Source organism: Anolis carolinensis, chromosome 1 (assembly GCF_035594765.1).
Source record: "Anolis carolinensis isolate JA03-04 chromosome 1, rAnoCar3.1.pri, whole genome shotgun sequence".
Lineage (NCBI taxonomy): Eukaryota > Metazoa > Chordata > Lepidosauria > Squamata > Dactyloidae > Anolis > Anolis carolinensis.
Genome location: NC_085841.1, coordinates 252085413 through 252105395, shown reverse-complemented (window position 1 = coordinate 252105395; position 19983 = coordinate 252085413). Strand labels below are relative to the sequence as shown.

The window sequence follows — 19983 nt, the reverse complement described above, 5'->3', positions numbered from 1 at the left end:
AAGAGCGAATATCTCAAGCATTATTTTTTTCTGAATTTCCAGATCTAAGGTGAAATCCCATTGGAAACCAAGATATTAATACTATTGAAACTGATCTGAGGTGGGCCTCTTAGAAGAGCATTCCACATCATAACTGATACTTGGGTGCAGTGGACTTGATTCACTTTCCTTCTTCATAGTCTTCTTCTGTACTTCCCCTACCAAGCAAGGCAGTGTCCTCAGGTCTACCATTCCCTTTCGGCAGTGGTTCTCAACCTGGGGGTCCACAGATGTTTTTGGCCTTCAATTCCCAGAAATCGTAACAGCTGGTAAACTGGATGGGATTTCTGGGAGTTGTAGGCCAAAAACATCTGGGGACCCCAGGTTGAGAACCACTGCCTTAAGTGATTTGCCTATCCGAGGAGTACGCAAATACAGCAAAATTTGAGAGGCATTTAATAAAATCCAGAAGAGAAAAAAGATATAAAAAGAGGACATTTTGTTACCTGAAAAGCCCAGCTATTAAGAGACCATCAGCAAATAGAACGCCATCTGATAGTTATCAAATTCATGTACAGCATCACGTTTCCCCTTTCAAGCACCAATATTTACTTTTTCCTCTTGTTTCAGGGTAACACTGGCATCCTCATGGGCATGTTTTTGGTGTCGTTTGTCATCTTGGTTGCTTTTGTAACTGTTTTGTCTGGCATTGGGGTCTGCGAGCGGTGCAGTATCGGAAGTGGAGGTGTTTACTCAATGATTTCTACTGTCCTTGGAGGCCAAGTAGGAGGAACCATTGGCCTCCTTTATATTTTTGGTCAGGTAAGAACTCTAGATTCTGGAGAAAGTGCTTTCATTTATAAAGAAAATGTTTTAGTTACCTTGCCTACTCCTCATTTCTTTTCTCTTTTTTTTGTTCAAGGCAATAACATAAGAGTGTTAAAGCTTCTGTTATTACAGCAAAGAAGATCTGAAAAAGATTCATTGTATAGTTGTCAAGCTATGAAAATTATGGCTTATTGGATTGCTGCTGAAACATGTAATTGCCTCGCAGTGCATATACAACTTTGCCTTGTAATGCTTGGATGCCAAACAAACCAAATGTTAGGTTCCCATAAAAAACACGTTCTTTGACAGTTTGGAATATAAAATAAGGTTCCACATATGGTTTATCAAAGGGAATGTTTCTAACCCATGATTGCTCCAATACACCATTAAGCAATGCTTCACATTTTGGAGAAAGGGGAGTCAGTAGGTTTAACATCTCTGTTTTTCCATTACTGTTACTCAGAGGATAATGACACCAAATTATCTGTCGCATATTATAATCCTTTGGAGAGAAATTCAAGTAAGGAGCTCTTAAGGAACACATTTTAATAGAATTCAAGGTATGAATACCTGATACTCAAGACGGCTAAAAACCAGCATGACGAGATAAGAAACCAAGATCTGGTTTTCAGTTGGCTCAGTATGCCCTGTCCAGTTGTCAAAAGCAAAACATTTATTCAAGCATGGATAAATATCTGTAACTAAAATTTTGGATTATTCTACTTGTTTTATTTAGAAAGTGACATTGCCTTTCCCGTGGTTATGGTTTCCTTGAGGAAAGATGGGATTGGCTTGCTGAAATTTAAATTGTTGCCTGTGATTTGTTCCTTTTGGACCAGTCAAAGATCCCTGGGCAAGGAGCCTGATGTAAATCGTGACCTATATTTCACTCATGCATATTGCATGTTGAACATATTTCAGAAAAGATTCCTGAATGTGGGGCAGTGTGTCTGTAGTTTGGTTCTTTGGGCAGAAAAGATCCATTCTAGTTATATTCATCAGGTTGATTTACTGCATAACATTACATGACAGCATTCACTGCATGGGCTTCAGCAAATCATTCTATCAGATCCCTTCATCCCAGAAATATTTCACAGCAGTGTAACAAGAAATCTATCACTGGGTTCCTTTCCAACTAGAAAAACAAAGGATACTGGACAATATCATTCCAGAATTGTGCCTTTTTAAACACCAATATTCATTTCATTTCTCTGATCTCCATAGATTGAAGTGGTGTGTCTTAGAAGCATATTAGCAAGATATAGTACAGTTTGAATGAAATTGTACCGTTTTTATCATATCAGAAGCATCTTGAGAACATACTGCAAGTCACTTCTGATGTGAGAGAATTGGCTGTCTACAGAGACGCTGCCCAGGGGACACCTGAATGTGTTACTTAGAGGCTTCTCTCATGCCCCCGCAAGCTAGAGCTGACAGACAGAAGCTCACCCTGTCTCATGGATTCGAACCGACAACCTTCAGGTCAGCAACCCAACCTTCAGGTCAGCAGTCCACAGGGGCTTAACCCATTGCGCCACCGCAGCTCCTTAATTGTACCATAATATATAACCAGAGGAGTTATCATTTATTGTTGAAATAGATAGACCAAAATCCTGTTCAGCAGCCATGTGGCATAAGTGTATGTGGACACAGTTGGGTTTGGTTGTACTGCTGGAGTGAATACTTACACAACAGGAACCACAAATCAAGAGTTCCTCCCTGTGCAACTGCTTACAATTAAAGGCATGTCATAGTTCAGGTTAAAGCTGCTTCTTTCATAAGCCAGCCTCATGAAGGGCTCCAGCACATGTAATGAAGTTTAAAAGCTAAAGATAAGCAAAATCTTCAGTATCTTCTAGGTCAGGCAGCTTTGGAACATATTTTCTAAGAGAATTACACAAAAAACCTGTCCTTTAGTGTGTTGCAGGTGCTATGTACATTACTGGATTTGCTGAATCTATCTCTGATCTCCTGAGCTTCAGTAACATTTGGGCAATAAGGGGCATCTCTCTTGTGGTCCTGCTGGGCTTGCTTGGGATTAACCTTGCCGGAGTGAAATGGATCATCCGCCTCCAGCTGCTGCTTCTCTTTCTGCTGGCTGTTTCCACTCTGGATTTTGTCATCGGATCTTTCACCCATCTAGATCCAGGTAAACATTTTGTCAACCAGTTTAGATTTCAAATTTGTTATGTCTGCAACCAGATAAACAACTTGAATCAATAAATTCTATGGGTTTTAATTCAAGCATATATTGATTACATTTGTGTATGGCAATATATAGAGTGATACGTTGACTTGTGAGCTTAATTCATTCTGTGACTGAGCTTTTTTAACGCAAATTGGTCTAATGTCAAATCAGAATTCCCCATTGAAATACTATTAACCCCCCCCCCCCTCGATTGAAGGCTGGATGTTCATGGGTGTATATATTATACACATACATACATACCAGTATATATATGGCAGATTGAGCATTTTTCTTAAATACTTAAAGATGGTCCACACAGGTGACTGAGGTAGTGATATATTTGCCTTCTGGTGGTTCAATAGATACAAACTTTGTTTTTACACAATATTATGAAAAGTGCAGAAAAGTACTAAAAGAAAATTACCTTTTCATATCTATATCTATATCTGTCTGTCTGTCTCTCTATATCAGTGGTTCTCAACCTGGGGTCCCCAGATGTTTTTGGCCTTCAACTCCCAGAAATCCTAACAGCTAGTAAACTGGCTGAGATTTCTGGGAGTTGTAGGCTAAACACATCTGGGAACCCCAGGTTGAGAACCACTGTTCTATACACACACACGCGCGCGTACAGAGAGAGACACATACATACAAACATGAAAAGGTACTTTTCTGCACTATAATTGTCATATGCAGTATATACTCTGTGTGTATACAGTTTCCTCACTTATCATGGGGGTTACGTTCCAGGACCACTCGCAATAAGTAAAAATCTGTGAAGTAGGGACACTATATTTATTCTATATGTGGAGAGCAAACCACAGACCACTTATTACAATGCAGTCTGTACTTTATTTTATCAGTTACAATATACAGTACACCGGCAGAGAAGAAGAATGGAAGCTAAATAACCCTTTTTAATTTCCAACCCTTCCCTACCCTTTCCCCCTCTCCCTTTATTTCTCCCTTTTCCTCCTTCCAAAACCCTTTGAAAACCGCAAAAACTCACGAAACAGGGGAAATACCGCAATAAATGTGTACACTAATATTAATTGAAAATCCGCGAAACAGCGAGGGAGCGAAAAGTGAACTGCAAAGTAGCGAGGGAACATTGTATACTGTATATGAAACATGAATGAATTTTCTATGTAGACTTGGATCTCATCTCCAAAATATCTTATTATGTGCATATATGCCAATACAGATGTTCCAAAATTCCCCCACCCAAATCCAGAACACTTGTGTTCCTAAGCATTCTAGATAAGAGTTACTCAATCTGCGTTGTTATTCCAGAAGTTTGACTTCGTTTACTCTATTTAGATCAAGGCTGAGTGGTATTGTAGGGAGTGGTGAAAGACAGTGGTGAGTTCTGGGGCAACAATATCTGAGAGGCTATGCCTTCCACAGTCCTGTTATGTTTTAGTTATGCAGGTATCATAATTGCCACAGAAAAGGTTTTCTTCTTGTATGCTATATATGGGGTGCTTACCATTTCTAATTAAGACTCATATTAATAGCCCCCCCTTTTAAAAAAAAATCTGCTGACACAGTAGCAGTGTTTTACTCATTTAAAAGTTGCTTGCAAGGCGGTGCAGTACGTATCTATTTAGGTGTCATCCCATAAGATTTTTTCCTATCCATTAGGACTGCAGTCTTGCTTGACTAATCTCCATTATCCATGAAGTACTTCAACTCTGGTACTTATTGCTGAGCTTATTATGACTAAAACAATCTGCTGGGTGTTGGAGGAATTTCAAAACAAAGGAAAGGAACCATATTATATTGGTTTTTTATGTACACCACCTTTTCCCCAAAGGTGGGACTTAGAAATAAACCAAATAAACCTTGTAATATTACTTAACATTGCATATATTTAGCTCTAGCTGTACTGACCTAATTCAAATGTGGTTGTCGAACTGTGTAATTTTTTATATACCTGGGTTATAACAATTGAAATGTTTGGGCTGTGTACCATGACTATCTTTTCAAGCCTACATGGAGTTCAGGAGAGGCTGGCTCTCTTAAACAAAAGCCTTATAAACATTTCTTTGTTTCTGCTTTTGAGAAGCAATGGAAGTGTTTAACAAAGCAAATGTTTAGATTAATTAATCTGGTTTAAGAGATGACTTCATCAAGGCAACCATTCCCTTGTCGAGCTTTTTGTCTCCAGTGATGGTCAATGGAATCAAATCCACTTTTACTTGATTCCAAATTGCCAAAATTAGTTTATATTCCCCTTTCTTGTCATTTCAGTTTAACAAGTTATCGATAAGCAGGTATGAGAAGGGAGCTTGAAGAGGGATCATTGGTGCTTCCATGGAGCAAGCAGGCCAGAGGGGATGTAATGATCATGGTTAGTTTGGACCTTAATGCTTTCCAATTGTCTGAATTTTAGTATGCCGTTTTTGAAAAGCGTGACCTTTTAGAGATCCTAACCTTTTAGAAAATGGTATTCATAACCTTTTAGAGAAGTGCCAAAAACCCGTTTGAGTAGAATCTTCTCAAGTGATATACAACCACAATTATGCAAGGCAATTAGCTTGAGTTATTAGACTGAACAACTTGTTGTCTCTCATCTGTAAAGAAAACAGAGAATATGCCAGTGCATAAAAAACAGCAGTTCTTCAGAAGTGTTTTTCAGTGCCAAAATATATATCTACTCTCCTATAAAACAACTTGTTTTATATCATGCACTCAAGAGACAAAATAAGGTAGACTTTGTTAAAAAAATAACATATTTGGTTTACTCACAACCTTCATGTGTTCAGCATACACAGGTACACAATGTATCAGTCAGTTACAGATATGTTTGAGACAGTTTCTGTGTCATCCGGTCAGAACATCTCTTTTAAAATCAACAGCAGGCAAGTGTTTGCAACTCTGCGATCTGAGCTCTGTGCTCGTCTCAGAGTGGATCATGTGGTCTGCAGCCCCTCCCACAACTTCTCAGGAAAAAAACATAGAGCAAGGAAAGAAAGCTGCATACAAGAACATACATACAGTAAGTAAGCAATTGGATTATAGATAAACAAATTACTAAATGAGGCTTAAAGAAGGTTGTAATTTCCAACAAGGCCAGAGGGGATGTAATCATCATAGTTAGTTTGGATGTTAATGCCTTCCAATTGTCTGAATTTTATTATGCCATTTACAAATAATTTTAGCAAGAATAAGCAAAAGCAGGTTGGTGAGGTTGGAACAGGGACATTTCCAGTCGCTGCAGCAGAGCAATTGGATCAAGAAGGAAGGGCCGGAATCACAGTTTTAATTGGACTTTTTATCTCTGTGGGATCTCGGACAATAGTGAGGGGACATCAGATATTACAGTTCCAAGGGTACACATCCACACTGTAGAATGAATGCATTTTGTCACCACCTTAACCACCATGGCTCAATGTCATGGACTTGTAGTATTTTGGAAAGGTAAGACTTTTTAGAGATCATAACCTTTTAGAAAACCAGAATCTCCATAACCTTTTTGGAGAATAATGGCATTCATGACCATTTGAAAATCATAACCTTTTGTAAAAGTATGATTTTCAAAAGAAGAGCCAAAAACCTGTTTGAGTAAAATCTTCTCTTCAGTGGTATATAGCCACATGTACTTATGCAAGGTAATTTGGTTTTCAATTTTTAGATTGTCTCTGATCTGTTAGGAAGAGAGATTATGCCAATGCATGAAAACAGCAAAGTTTCAGAAGTGTTCCTTTCAGTGCCCCAAAAAAATCTACACTCCCCAAAAATATCTTGTTTCTATATCATGCTTTCAAGAGACAAAATTGAAGTAGACGTCATTAAAAGTAACATATTTGGTTTACTCACAACCTTCATATATTCAGCATACAGGTACATAATTTGTCAATTCAGTTAGATAGATTTGAAGTAGTTTCTCTGTGCAGATAACACAGGGCATCTTTCTTATATTCAACAGCGACATGACTTTGCTCTTAACAGTCCATAGTCTAATAGTATCTCTCTGTCCTCTAAAATGGAGTCTCAGCTCTCAGCAGTCCTAGATCTGATCGTGTGGTTTGCAGCCCTTCCCACAACCTCAAGAAACATAGAGTAAAGGGGAAGCTGCATACATACAAAAACATACATATACAATACTGTAAGCAAACAGAATCATACAAAACAAATTACAGGTTTGAAGAAGGTTATTATTTCCAATATAGTCTTTCAAGGTCTTTTGCCTTGTCTGCCAAAAAGTGCAGGTGTCTTGACAAACTATAGATCCCAGGATTCCATAGCACCGAGCCATGACAATTAAAGTGATGTCAAACTGCATTCATTCTACAGTGTAGATATACCTGTAAGAAAGTATAACTAATGGCTTTGTATCTAATAAATCCACAAATGGGCTACAGTGTAGTCCTGTATAGGTCTACTCAGGACTTATACTTATTGATAAATGTGTATGGCATTGCAGCCTGGAAGCAATGTGTTAATTTGCCTTTAATACCGCACATTGAGCACTAACAAAACTGAAACAGCTCTACATGTTTCTTGTGTTTTTCTATTTGGAAGGAAGAGAAATCAATCCCATTTGTGCATCTGGTGTTCTATTTTTAAAATAACATCTTGAAATTTGTTATGTTGAGCAAAGTGTGGGGTGAGATGATGCTTATCATCATGGAAGTATTTGTTGTGCGACACTGTTAAATTTAAATACATAAAAGTAAATGTAGTTACAGAACTTAACAGAAGGTGTCACCTTATATTCAGTTTTGTTGTGTCACAATCCTTGGACTGGAAAATACTTTTTCTCTCTCACTTTTTTTTTTTACAGACATTGTATGTAAAGTGTATGCTGAATTAAAAATGTAAGAGTCAGGACAGGAAGATAGCTCACCTTTCAAACATTGGAATATACTTTTGCAAAGATATTTAATGTGATTTGAATAGCAATGGTAACTGATAAAGCATCAGAGAGAAGAGTTTTACAATTGCCTAGTGGCATGTTTGCAGTGAGTAAGACGGTTGGCATTACTACTTATTGAGGTTACCATCTGGAGTGTGCTTACTGGAAATTAAATCCTACTGAGCTGAGGAAGAGAGATTTTTTGATGAGATAGGCATGATTTTGGGATGCTTGCATAGAATAATTGAATCTTACTGTTGGACAAGGACCACAAAGACCATCTAGTCCAACCTCTTGCTCTTTACATAATGGCTTAATCCTAATGCTAAAGGAAGGGCACTCTGAGCATTAATATGCTTAGTTAATACTGATTTGTTACCATTAATAACAATTTTGCAGAGTTTAATCTGAACTGAGACTCACACCTACAGCCTTTTCCCCCAATGGCTCATCATTGAATTTGCAAACTGAGAATGAAGGAACCTAAAATGGTCTCTGAATATTTCCAGAGCAACAGCTTGTAAGGATACGTTGATTTTTTTATGTGTTTATGTATTTACATAGTCATTTTCAACAGAACTCTGCACTTGCAAAGGTTGAAAAATTATAACTCTTTGTTATGCTAAAGTGACCCCAGTATAAAGCAAAATGTTCATTTTAATTAGCAATTGGACATAATCTGAGATCCATATACTGGTGTTCTAATAAGCTTTTTTCTAGCACTTTGATATGTAAGGACATATTGGAGCTTGCATTGCTCTTATTTTCAGTGTGCTAGTATATTCGATATTACCCTGTAGAACAACGGGCATGCACCAGTTTCTGCTTTACCATTTCAACAAGAAAAGTAGGTACTAATGAATAACTCCGTATATGAAAGAATTACATGGCTCAATTGAAATGTCAGTCTATGCTTTAGAGGGGCATGCTAGAATGTTATATGCTGGCCGAAGAGGGCATGTTTGTTTATCACAATGGGCCACTTTAAAACCTGACATTTGAATTAACCTTTGCTGCAAAGCCATGGTTTGTTCACCAGTCTTAAATCACAGCATGAACTCATGGTTGTTCAATGACTTAGAAACAAAATTAATAATAACAACAACAACAACAACAACAACTTACAAACTCTGGTTTTTAAAGCTATGGCTTGTTGTTACATCTGAACCTGCAACCCTGGCTTGTCTCCAACTGATTTCCTCAAAGAGCTGCCCACTTATCAAATAGGAGCTGACAAAAGATGTGGAAGGAGAGGTAAAACTCCAAACTGGGAAGACAAGCCATTTTGTCTGATTAATAGCCATGCCAATCTAGGCTTAAGTAACAAAACAAGGTTAACACAAACCATATCTTATATATGTGATAAGATCCATACCATTATTTAACATGTGTTTTTAGAAATGTAGATTTTTGCTTGAAGTAACCTTTTCATGAGATAATATGTTTTCTAGATTATGCACAAATCAGGTCTAAATACCCTAAAGCAGTGGTTCCCAATCCTGTGGGTCTCCAGATGTTTTGACCTTTAACTCCCAGAAATCTTAAAACCTGGTAAACTGGTTGTGATTTCTGAGAGTTGTAGGCCAAAACACCTGGGGACCCACAGGTTGAGAATATTGCTCTAAAGGCACCTAATTCCATCTAATCTTGAAAACTAAAATGGCTCTGTCCTGGTTAGTACTTTGATGGGAGACCACCAGCAAATACCAAGTGTTGTTTCAGAGGGAGGGAACTAGCAAAATCACCCATTTCCTAAGAAAACACAAGTTAAATGCATGGGATTGCCATTTATCAACAGATAACTTGAAATCATATACTCACATTCATAAACAGCTTATGTTAGAAATCTTGCATTATCACAGTTGTCCCGGAGAGGTATTTGAACCTTGGTTATTAACAAAAGAAGTGCTCTGCATGGGTGCATTTGAAAAGGTGCAGTATTTTTAAGCAGCTGGATTTGTGTGGATACATATTTTTAAAGAAAGTCAAACTTTTCTGAAAATACAAATGGTCAATAAATGCTAAAATAGGAGAAGAAACTGCAGCTGTGAAAAAGAGGATTTTGTGTCTGGCTTCCAAATTGAAATTATTTCTGTCCAGCCTCAGTATCGGTTGTTTGTTGCTTCCCCACTTTAGGTTTTCTTGGCTATAATCCACATTCAGTAGCTGCTGTCATTCTCCAGACAAATATTTCCTAGTATGGAAAGGTTTCCAAGGAGCTTTGAAAGAGTTGAATGTTCAGTCACATAACTGGGAAAATTTAAATTAATACAGCTAAGAAGCTTTTAAAGAAATCTAATGGGGGGAATAATCGATGTAAACACATAAAACAATTAAATTGGATGGAGACACTTTTCAAATGAGTCTGGTTTCACTATGCAATCTTTGATGACTTGATATCTAGCAATAATTTATCTTGATACATCTTTATTTTACACTTATAACAGGAGTATATTTTCTCCATAAGCAATGCTGATTAATACAACTATATTCATCTTTGGATATAATAAAACCATTTATAATTATGTTACTGAGATATAAACATATTTTCGTAATCTCTTTTGTGCTGGAGTACAATTCTTCGTACAATAGTCCTCTCATATTACAAGGCTTTTCTTTTTCATTGAATTGAATGCGCACACAAACTTGTGTACATCCTCCTTGTCGCTCTCAAATGAGATCTGCTACGTGAGTCTGCTTGGGTGGAGTTTCCTTGCTATATCATTCCCATTTCCCCAAACACACACACACACACACACCAATATTATCCCAGTGTTCAGTCACTTCCTTCCTCTTGTTGATTTTATTTTTAGAATTTTAAGGCAGGAACACATTTTACATTTTAAAAAGTTTCCCCCATCATGAGCTTCCTATCTTCCTGAATAAATTGTGCTGTAAAAGAATCATATGTTTATAATAAATCTATACTGCCGGTACAGAAAAAGGATTTTGCTATTACCTCAAGCAAGTTGGAATGGCTGCATATCTCCATAGAATCCAAATTTCCATTGTCTTGGACCTTTGGACCCATCCCCTAGGAATTGTAGCTGGGATGAGGTCAGGAATGAGTCTCAAATTGATTAGTTTCTTACCCCACTTTTCTGTACATGAGAAAAAAGAATAATCCAATCAATGGATCCTCTATTCCAGTGAAATTGAACCTTCTAGACTTTGGCAAGCTTTAGATGTAATAGCTATCAATTCAGCAATCTACTTGCATTGGGGCCAGGAATGGGGAAGCAACACATGCACTTGAAGTGGTTATTTATTTATTGTGTCAGAAGCGAACCGAGGGTACAAGTTGTAATGTATTTGAGAACACAAGCAAAGTTTTAAAACTTGGCATTATACAAAATGTCCTTTGCCCAGTAGCTGGCCACTTGGAGTGTGTCTGGTGTTGCTACAAGAAGGTCCTCCATTGTGCATGTGGCAGGGCTCAGGCTGCATTGTCATAGGTGGTCTGTGCTTTGCTCTTCTCCACAGTCGCATGTCGTGGATTCCACTTTTTGGCTCAATTTCTTAAAGGTTGGCTCTGCACCTCGTGGTGCCAGAGCGTAGTCTGTTTAGCCCCTTCCTAGTCACCCAGTCTTCTGTGTGCCCAAGGGGGAGTCTCTCATCTGGCGTCAGCCACTGATTGATATTCCAGGTTTTAACCTGCTACTTTTGGACTTTCACTTGCTGAAGTGTTCTTGGGAGTATCTCTGTAGATAGTTTTATTTCTTGATTTAAGGCGTTGGTGTGCTGGCTGATATCCGAATAGAGAATGGGTTGGATATGTCACTGCCTTGGTCCTTTCATTGCTGGCTGCTACTTCCTGATGGATGTCAGGTGGTGCAATGCTGGCTAAATAGTATAATTTCTCCAGTGGTGTAGAACGTAGACATCCTGTGATAATATGGCATGTCTCATTAAGAGCTACATCCACTGTTTTAACGTGGTGAGATGAATTCCACACTGGACATGCGTATTCAGCAGCAGAGTAGCAAAGCGCAAGGGCAGATGTCTTCACTGTATCTGGTTGTGATCCCCAGGTTGTGCCAGTTAGCTTTTGTATGATATTATTTCTAGTGCCCACTTCTTGCTTGATAGTCAAGCAGTGCTTCTTATAAGTCAGGGTACGGTCCAGGGTAACTCCTAAGTATTTTGGTGTCCAGTGGGATTGGTTGTAATGCTGAAATAGGGGGGCGGGGTCATTAGTACAGAACAACCAGATAGATTTGAGGCCATAGTGAGATTATAGTCATTCACTAATTCAATTAAAATGTATTTTTGTTTCTTGTGATAAAGTGATAAAGCCCTAAACGGTTCCGGTCCAACTTACCTGTCCAAACGCATCTCCTCCTATCAGCCCACGAGAACCTTAAGATCATCCGGGGAGGCCTTGCTCTCGATCCCACCTGCCTCACAAGCGCGGCTGGTGGGGACGAGAGACAGGGCCTTCTCGGTGGTGGCTCCTCGGCTGTGGCACTCCCTCCCTAGTGACATCCGGCAGGCTCCATCCCTTCTGGGGTTTAGAAAGAAGCTGAAGACCTGGCTATGTGCGGAAGCGTTTAATGAATGAATTCATTTAGCGTTGACATGGATTGGATTAAGGCTCTTGCACAAGGTCTGATGGATGACTGGCATATATATTCGGCGTTGCACTGTGTTAAATCTTTTATATATTGTATTTTAATATGTTATTTAACTATTTTAACTGTTTTATTATTTTATTGTATTATGATATACTGGTAGTGATCCTGCCAGTTGTGTAAGCCGCCCTGAGTCCCCTCAGGGAGAAGGGCGGGGTAGAAATATCATAAATAAATAAATAAATAAATAAATAAAGTGCATACAATTCCCTTTGTCTGTTGGTTCTTTATAAAGAAAAAGATTTGTCTGCCATGAATTTATGAATGTGGACAGTATGTTACTTTTACAGAGAAATATATGGCTAAGTTAAATGAAATCAATGCTTTCACTTGGTATTTTAGTAGAACACAAACCTACCATGTTTCCCCGAACATAAGACAGTGTCTTATATTATTTTTTGCTCCCAAGGATGTGCTAGGTCTTATTTTCAGGGGATGTCTTATTTTTCCATGAAGAAGAATTCACATTTATTGTTGAACAAAAAACCGAACATTTATTATATACTGTACAATAGTTGTCATCACAAATCAGGATAACCAGACAAACTGTGAATCCTACCAAGAATTTCTTGTTACTACCATTATTTCCATGTACAACTGGTATGTACATTTACTGATCCTGCATGCTCTGGTGTTCTGCTTGGCAGGCGCTGTGCATGCTTCCAAACAAAAACTTTACTAGGTCTTACTTTCAGGGGAGGCCTTATATTTAGCAATTCAGCAAAACTTCTACTAGGTCTTATTTTTCGGGGATGTCTTATTTTTGGGGAAACAGGGTATTAAACCTTCCTGAGTGTCAACCCCCGGTGGTGCCATGGGTTAAACCCTTGTGCTGGCAGGACTGCTAACCTGAATGTTGGGTTGCTTACCTGAAGGTTGCTGGTTCGAATCCAGAGAGAGTGCGGATGAGCTCCCTCTGTGAGCTTCAGCTCCCCATGTGGGGACATGAGAGGAGCCTCCCACGAGGATGGTAAAACATCAAAACGTCCAGGTGTCCCCTGGGCAACGTCCTTGCAGACGGCCAATTCTCTCACACCAGAAGCGACTTGCATGAATTGTGACTTTCTCTTTTTGTTATTTTGAAAACCTAGCAAGACTAGCTATGATTCTATAGTTCTCTGCTCTCTCTCTCTCTCTCTGAATCAATTAGTTAACAAATTAATGTGTGACCCACAAAAAAGGAATAATTCTGTGCCTGGAAGCATCTAGGAACAAGCATTTTGCTTTTTAACTAGTTGTCCCCAATCCCTCTCCCAAGAAACACATAAGAAAAACCATGGAAGTGGGTTTTCAGTAATTTATAGGATTGTGTCAATATTTTATTTTCAGACCTCTTATGGCACATGGGGTATAGGATTGCCTTCCAGGCTCTCTGAATGTGACCATGCTTGCTCTAGGACAATATTCATAAACCGGAAATAGTACTGGGCAATTTAAATACTTTATAGTACAAGGTTCTGTGGACTTTTGTCTTCAGACACAAAGCTCTTGGTGACTTTTCCAGCCGCACACAACAGCACAACTCTACTCTGCCCCCCCCCCCCCAACATTCTCTGTATTTGTGTGAGGAGAGTACTCAGGGCTTTCTCATTGACTATTGGACATCTTAGCTGCCTTCAAAAATATTCTAGTTTTTCAGAACTGATGGCATCAGGGAGTTGGACAATGGATGATTCCACAAGGGATTAATTTGGAAGCCTTCTGTGAACATCCTGTGTGTAAAGATGAAACAGACAAAACCATTGCTTTGTTCCATTCAGCAGAATGGTGGCCTATGGATCTGTAGTAGTGTACAAGTTATTTATTGCCAGCCCATGATGAGTTTCTAGGATGGAAAGAAACAGCTGTCACTAATGGGCGCAAAAGCTATTGCTGTCCCTGTCACAGTTTGCGGGGAGTGAGGGACACTGCCACTTCTCCGCCTCAAATAGCGTAAGAAGTATACTTTCACAGGACAATTTATTTTTTACAAGAACTGCTAATTTAAGTCAAAACCAAGACAATTTCCAAACATAGACTAAATGCCATTCTTGGCTATATCAGTGTGACTGCCTGGAGGACACCCACCGCACTGTGCTCAGATCCATCTGTTGGAGGCTGTGCTTGAAAAGGAAGTCGGGCAAAAGGGCAGAAAACTTCAGAGGAGAGCAGATCTTGCCTAATTTGAGCCAGCATCCTTAAAATTACAGACAGATGTGAAGGAGTGAGGGTTGGTTGTTGTTGTTGGTGGGTTTTTTTTTTTGCAAGGTTGACAAATTGGAGGTGATGAAGTCAAGTAGATGAAGAAAGACCGGAGGTAAAGGAAGTTACTTCTCAGCTAGAGTAGACTCACTGAACCAGCAGAACATGTGTTATTAAAACCCTGTACCCTGTGTGTTTAATATACCCTATCCTATGGCCCATGGGTAATGTCCCTACTGTGTTTAATGATATGCAAAACATATCATACAGAAAGTATGATTAGACTTGGAGAAAGGAGGCATGAAAATGTGGGGAAGGAATATCAAGATGTGCAGATGACACCACATTGCTAGCAGAAAATAGCAAAGACTTGGAACAACTACTGAGAAAAGTTAAAGGATAAAGTACAAAAGCAGAACTGCAGTTGAATCTTAAGAAAACAAAAATAATAACCACAGATTATTTATGTAACTTTAGAGTGGGCGATGGAGACATTAAAAACGGTTACAGGATTTTTATAACATGACCCAGTCATTAATTAGAATGAAGGCTGTAATCAAGAAATCAGAAGATGAGTTGGGAAAGGCAGTTCCAAAGGAACTACATAATATCTGCAAATGACAAGATATACCCTTAAATTCCCAAGTCAGAATCATGCATGCTATTATTTCAGATTTCTATGCACAGCTGTGAAAACTGGATAATAAAGAAAGTTGGCAGGAAGAAAATCAATATACAGTAGAGTCTCACTTATCCAAGCTAAATAGGCCGGCAGAAGCTTGGATAACCAATTATCTTGGATAATAAAGAGGGATTAAGGAAAAACGTATTAAACATCAAATTAGGTTATGATTTTACAAATTAAGCACAAAAACATCATGTTATACAACAAATTTGACAGAAAAAGTAGTTCAATATGCAGTAATGTTATGTTGTAATTACTGTATTTACGAATTTAGCCCAAAATATCATGATATATTGAAAACATTGACTACAAAAATGACTTGGATAATCCAGTGGCTTGGATAAGCGAGGCTTGGATAAGTGAGACTCTACTGTACTGCAAATGTGGTATCGTAATAGAGTCAAAATGGCCACTGAATGGATTCTGGAGAAAGGCGAGTCACAAAATGGCAGAATTGAGGCTATTGTATTTTTGGAGACCTGGGCTTACTAAAAAAGATGATAATGCTTGGCAAAGTAGAAGAGGGAGACTGCATTTCAGATGGACCAATTCAATAAAGGAATGATTGAACCTTGAGTTTGCAGAGCTGAGCAGGGCTGTTGATGACGAGAAGATTTTCGTTTTTAAGGTTGTAATAAGTCTTATTTACTTGATATAAGTAACAACAAAATAAGTAACCTGTCGGCCTTGGCTCAGCAGTGGGCCACGAGAACGAAAATTGAGTCCGCAAACCTCCTTCCTCTTTATTTATTTATTTTATTTCCGCTCCTTTCTGCAGAGCTGAGCATTGCATTGGATAGACCACATCAGCTCTAGATTATTAAATATGGTTTTCTGTGGGAGAGCAGATGGCGATTGTTGGCTGGCATATGTTCTGTATCGGAAATTAGAGCTGATGTGGTCTGTCCAATTTTCTGAATCAGCATCCCAAATAACCAAACCAAATCTAAAGCTGACCAAAAATTGATTTGTAACCCTTTTGGTACTAATGTTGGAAAGTGGTCCCTGGCCAAATGGGCCCTGGTCAAAGTGGACCCTGGTCAGAGTGGGCACTGGTCAGATTGGCCCTGGTCAAAAAAGGTTGGGAACCACTGGTCTACTGAATACCATCCCCAGAAAATCCTGTAAATAGGCTTCCATTGAGTTTTCAAAGCCCTTAGCTTTTTGTAGAAGAGAGCACAATAAAGCATCCTGGAAGAGAGTATGGTGTAGTGATTTGAGTGCTGGACCATGAGTATTATCACACCATGCTGTTATATAGTCATAGTAATGATTACTCCCTCTTCTACCACAGCCTTATTACATCAGAGCCATTGTTGCCCTCTGAGCATTGTTATGTTCCAGGTCATTCAAAGTGTATGTGTTTTCTCACTGGAAACAATCTATTTCCTGCAACATTTCAGTAAATTAATAAATAATAAATAACTTTATATTCTGCCCTATCGCCCAGAGGGGGCTTAGGGACTCAGTAACCAGTTTGCATGCAAATATCTGATATCCCTTCATTCTATGAATAATCCATTACTGGGTATGGTATATAGTTGTGGTCCGATTGTCCCTCCCTTAAGGATGCCAAAGGAAACTTCTGGTGGAGAAGTCCCAGACTACCTCCTGCTGCTTAAGTAGGGAAGATTATTTTCCTAGTATGTTTAAACTCCTTTTAAAACCCTCTTCTTTTTATAGTCTGCTATTTATTTATCATGTCAGAAGCAAATGGAGGATACCGTTAGAATGTATTTAAAACACAAACAAAATTTAAAACTTGGCATTATCCTAGATTTCCTTTGACCAGAAGCTGGCCACTTGGAGTGCCTCTGGTGTCACTATAGTTGGCTGGTTTTTTTTTTTTTTGTTCTGTTATAACGTTACAGCACATCCTATCATCTTATCGCTTTTGCCATCAGAGTGCTAATACAGTTAAAAAAAAAACAGGAGACAAACCAATCATGAAACAAGGGAATACAGGTAACAACCCCATTAATGCATGCAAGGTGTGACAAAGGTGTGATAGAAAGCATCAGCAATCAGCTACCCTCATGAGAATGGCTAGAATGGATTTCAAACAGGATAATGTGGCATAAAAGAGAGGTGTGATAAGGCCCTAATCCCCAATCAGTCATTGAAACCCACAGATTTTCAGCCTCAGAGGAGGGAAAGACAAATTCCCTCTGAGCATGTTTTGCCAAGATGACCCTGTGATTGGTCGTAGGGTTGCCATAAGTCAGAAATAACTTGAAAGGCACACAACCACATAGTAGAGAAAAGCATTCGAATTTATTTTAATGTTGTAGAGCTTTGGATTTTCAATTTCTCAGATATTTTTCTGTCTTATAATTCTTCCTAAATATTTATGACACCTATTTCCCTCTTCTGGAGTTATTTAAAGGAGTCATTTTGAAACTGAATATAGAGGATGCAAGTAAGCAATTAGGTGATATTTTTCAGTCTTATCAGGTACAATCTATTACTAATTTCCCATATTTTGTTGTTGTTGGATTATGTTTTGTTTTACAAGAAAGATTTGAGAAGAAACGGCTGTTGCAAATGCTTTCCCCCTCGAGCAAAATGTTTTTTTCTGTGTCTTTCATGTTAGGCCTTTTAAACGGATATTTACATATCTAATAAAGTTAGGAAAGAAACATCTGGCTTGTTTTATGTTTCATGATTATAGCAAACTGGTAACCATTGGCCATAGATGGTAACACTGAGAATACTATTTTTAATCCTCCTATTCTCTCTCTTTTTCAAAGAAATAAATAAAACCTGCATGCCGGAATGACTTTAAGTATAGAGTGAAGGCTTATCAAACTAATTTTAAAATGCTTTCTGGGGGGGGGGGGGGGAGAAAGAGGGGGGGAGAAAATGTTACCCATAACATTGAAATAAATCAGATGTCGGCAGTCAAAGCCTAGAGACATGGAAGCTCGTGGAGCAGGTGTCCCTTGACCATTTTGGGATGAGGCACCCTTCTCCTTGATCCACAGATTGCCACTGCTAGGAAATTATTCTTCCTGAATTTTGTATGGCAAACATCCCCCTACAAGAGCCAGCATGATTTAGTGGTTTGAGCATTGGACTATGACTCTGGAGATGAGGATTCAAGTCCCTGCTTAGCCATGAAACCCACTGGGTGACCTTGGGCCTCAGAGGAAAGCCACCTTCTGAATATATTCTGCCAAGAAAACTCTGTTATAGCATCACCTATTTCAGTAGAATTGGGGACAACTTGGAGATGACAGCCAGTACATGCCCTCTAGTATTTTACACCAATATCAGAATGTGGTTGAGATGGAAAGAGTTATTAGTGAGGAAGAACATACACTTTGTACTTAATTTGCAGCAATTGAATTAAGCTGAGGACTAAGGGAGAAAGTTGAAAGCATAGCTTAAAACTGGGATGCTTTCAAAGCACTGAAAAATGGGAGAACAGGGGATTGGGAATGGAATCCTTCCTGCCAATGACAGGTCTTAACATGCAAGTCTTAGCAGACCAGTGTGTTGCTCATTGTCAGGAAGTCCAGCATACATCAGCAGGAACATGTGTGTGTAATGACTTGTTTAAGTAAGTAAGTAAGTAAGTAACTTAATTTTTCTACCCCGCCACCATCTCCCCGCAGGCACTCGAGGCAGCTAACACGGGACAATGGCCCGAAAACAGTAAACAAGTACAACAATTAAAACATATTACAATGAATAAAACACTGTAAAATCACATTATGCAAACAATACATTACATTAAGCATAAAAGCCCATTAAAACATAAAGTAGGTAAAAGTAAAATAAAATACAATGAACCACCAGGATGGTGGAGGGGGCAGTATGGAGTGGCCAAATTGAACTAAAGTGCCATAGTAAAGTTATAAAGTGCTTCGGGGCAGAGGACAAAGTGCAACTATTTCTTGTTTACAATATGATACTAATAATATGATTCTAATAAATATGATACTAATAAATAGGTGATATGTATGAAATCTAATTGTGATTGTTTCTGAACTGTGTGGCAAGCACTTAATAATAGTGCAAGTGCAATAAGCATTTTAAAATTGTAATTCATTTTGTTGACAAAAATAGTGTTGAATATTCATAAATTAATAGCCCACCAGGTTAGTCTTTCCCATTTGGGATTGTTTTAATGTTATTTATAATTTTTATTTTATTAATTTATATAATTTAATTTTATTTTATTTTTATCTTAATTTTTTGTGTGCCATGTGAATGTTACTATGGCTAATTTCAATGCATAACTGTATGATTTCAAGCTTCAGGGTGTCTCGTTTACAACATCTTTCTTTACCATGTGTAAGTATAGAAATATAGATATATAAATTTTGTCACTGCAGCTTTCTGTTTTTTCGCTTAAAGAAGGTAGGCTTCCGGGGGGTGCTGAGTAATTTTTTTTTCTGAAAAAGAAGTAGTAAGTCAAATAAATATGGGAGCAGAGTGCAGGCTATGTGTGCAACTCTTATCCCCAGTTTAAATATCTGCACATGAAGGTTGAAGAATACACTATAGGAAACAGAAAGACTGTTAGTCTGTCCCTTAGTGCCATTTATGGTGAAATTCTATGTGTTTCTACTGAATTTGGCACAGAAGGGTAGCAAAAGACATCATCCTTGGCCTGAATCCAAATAGT

General features: G+C 38.4%; 1 protein-coding gene across 2 annotated transcripts in view; it reads left to right on the top strand.

Moving 5' to 3' along the window:
* Positions 1-19983, top strand: part of slc12a8 (solute carrier family 12 member 8) — a 96133-nt gene that overhangs the window by 16917 nt on the left and 59233 nt on the right. For both annotated transcript variants that reach the window (XM_062973208.1, XM_062973276.1), the window contains exons 4-5: positions 610-801; positions 2725-2956. In XM_062973208.1, coding sequence (XP_062829278.1) covers positions 610-801; positions 2725-2956 — 424 coding nt within the window. The remainder of the gene's footprint in view (positions 1-609; positions 802-2724; positions 2957-19983) is intronic.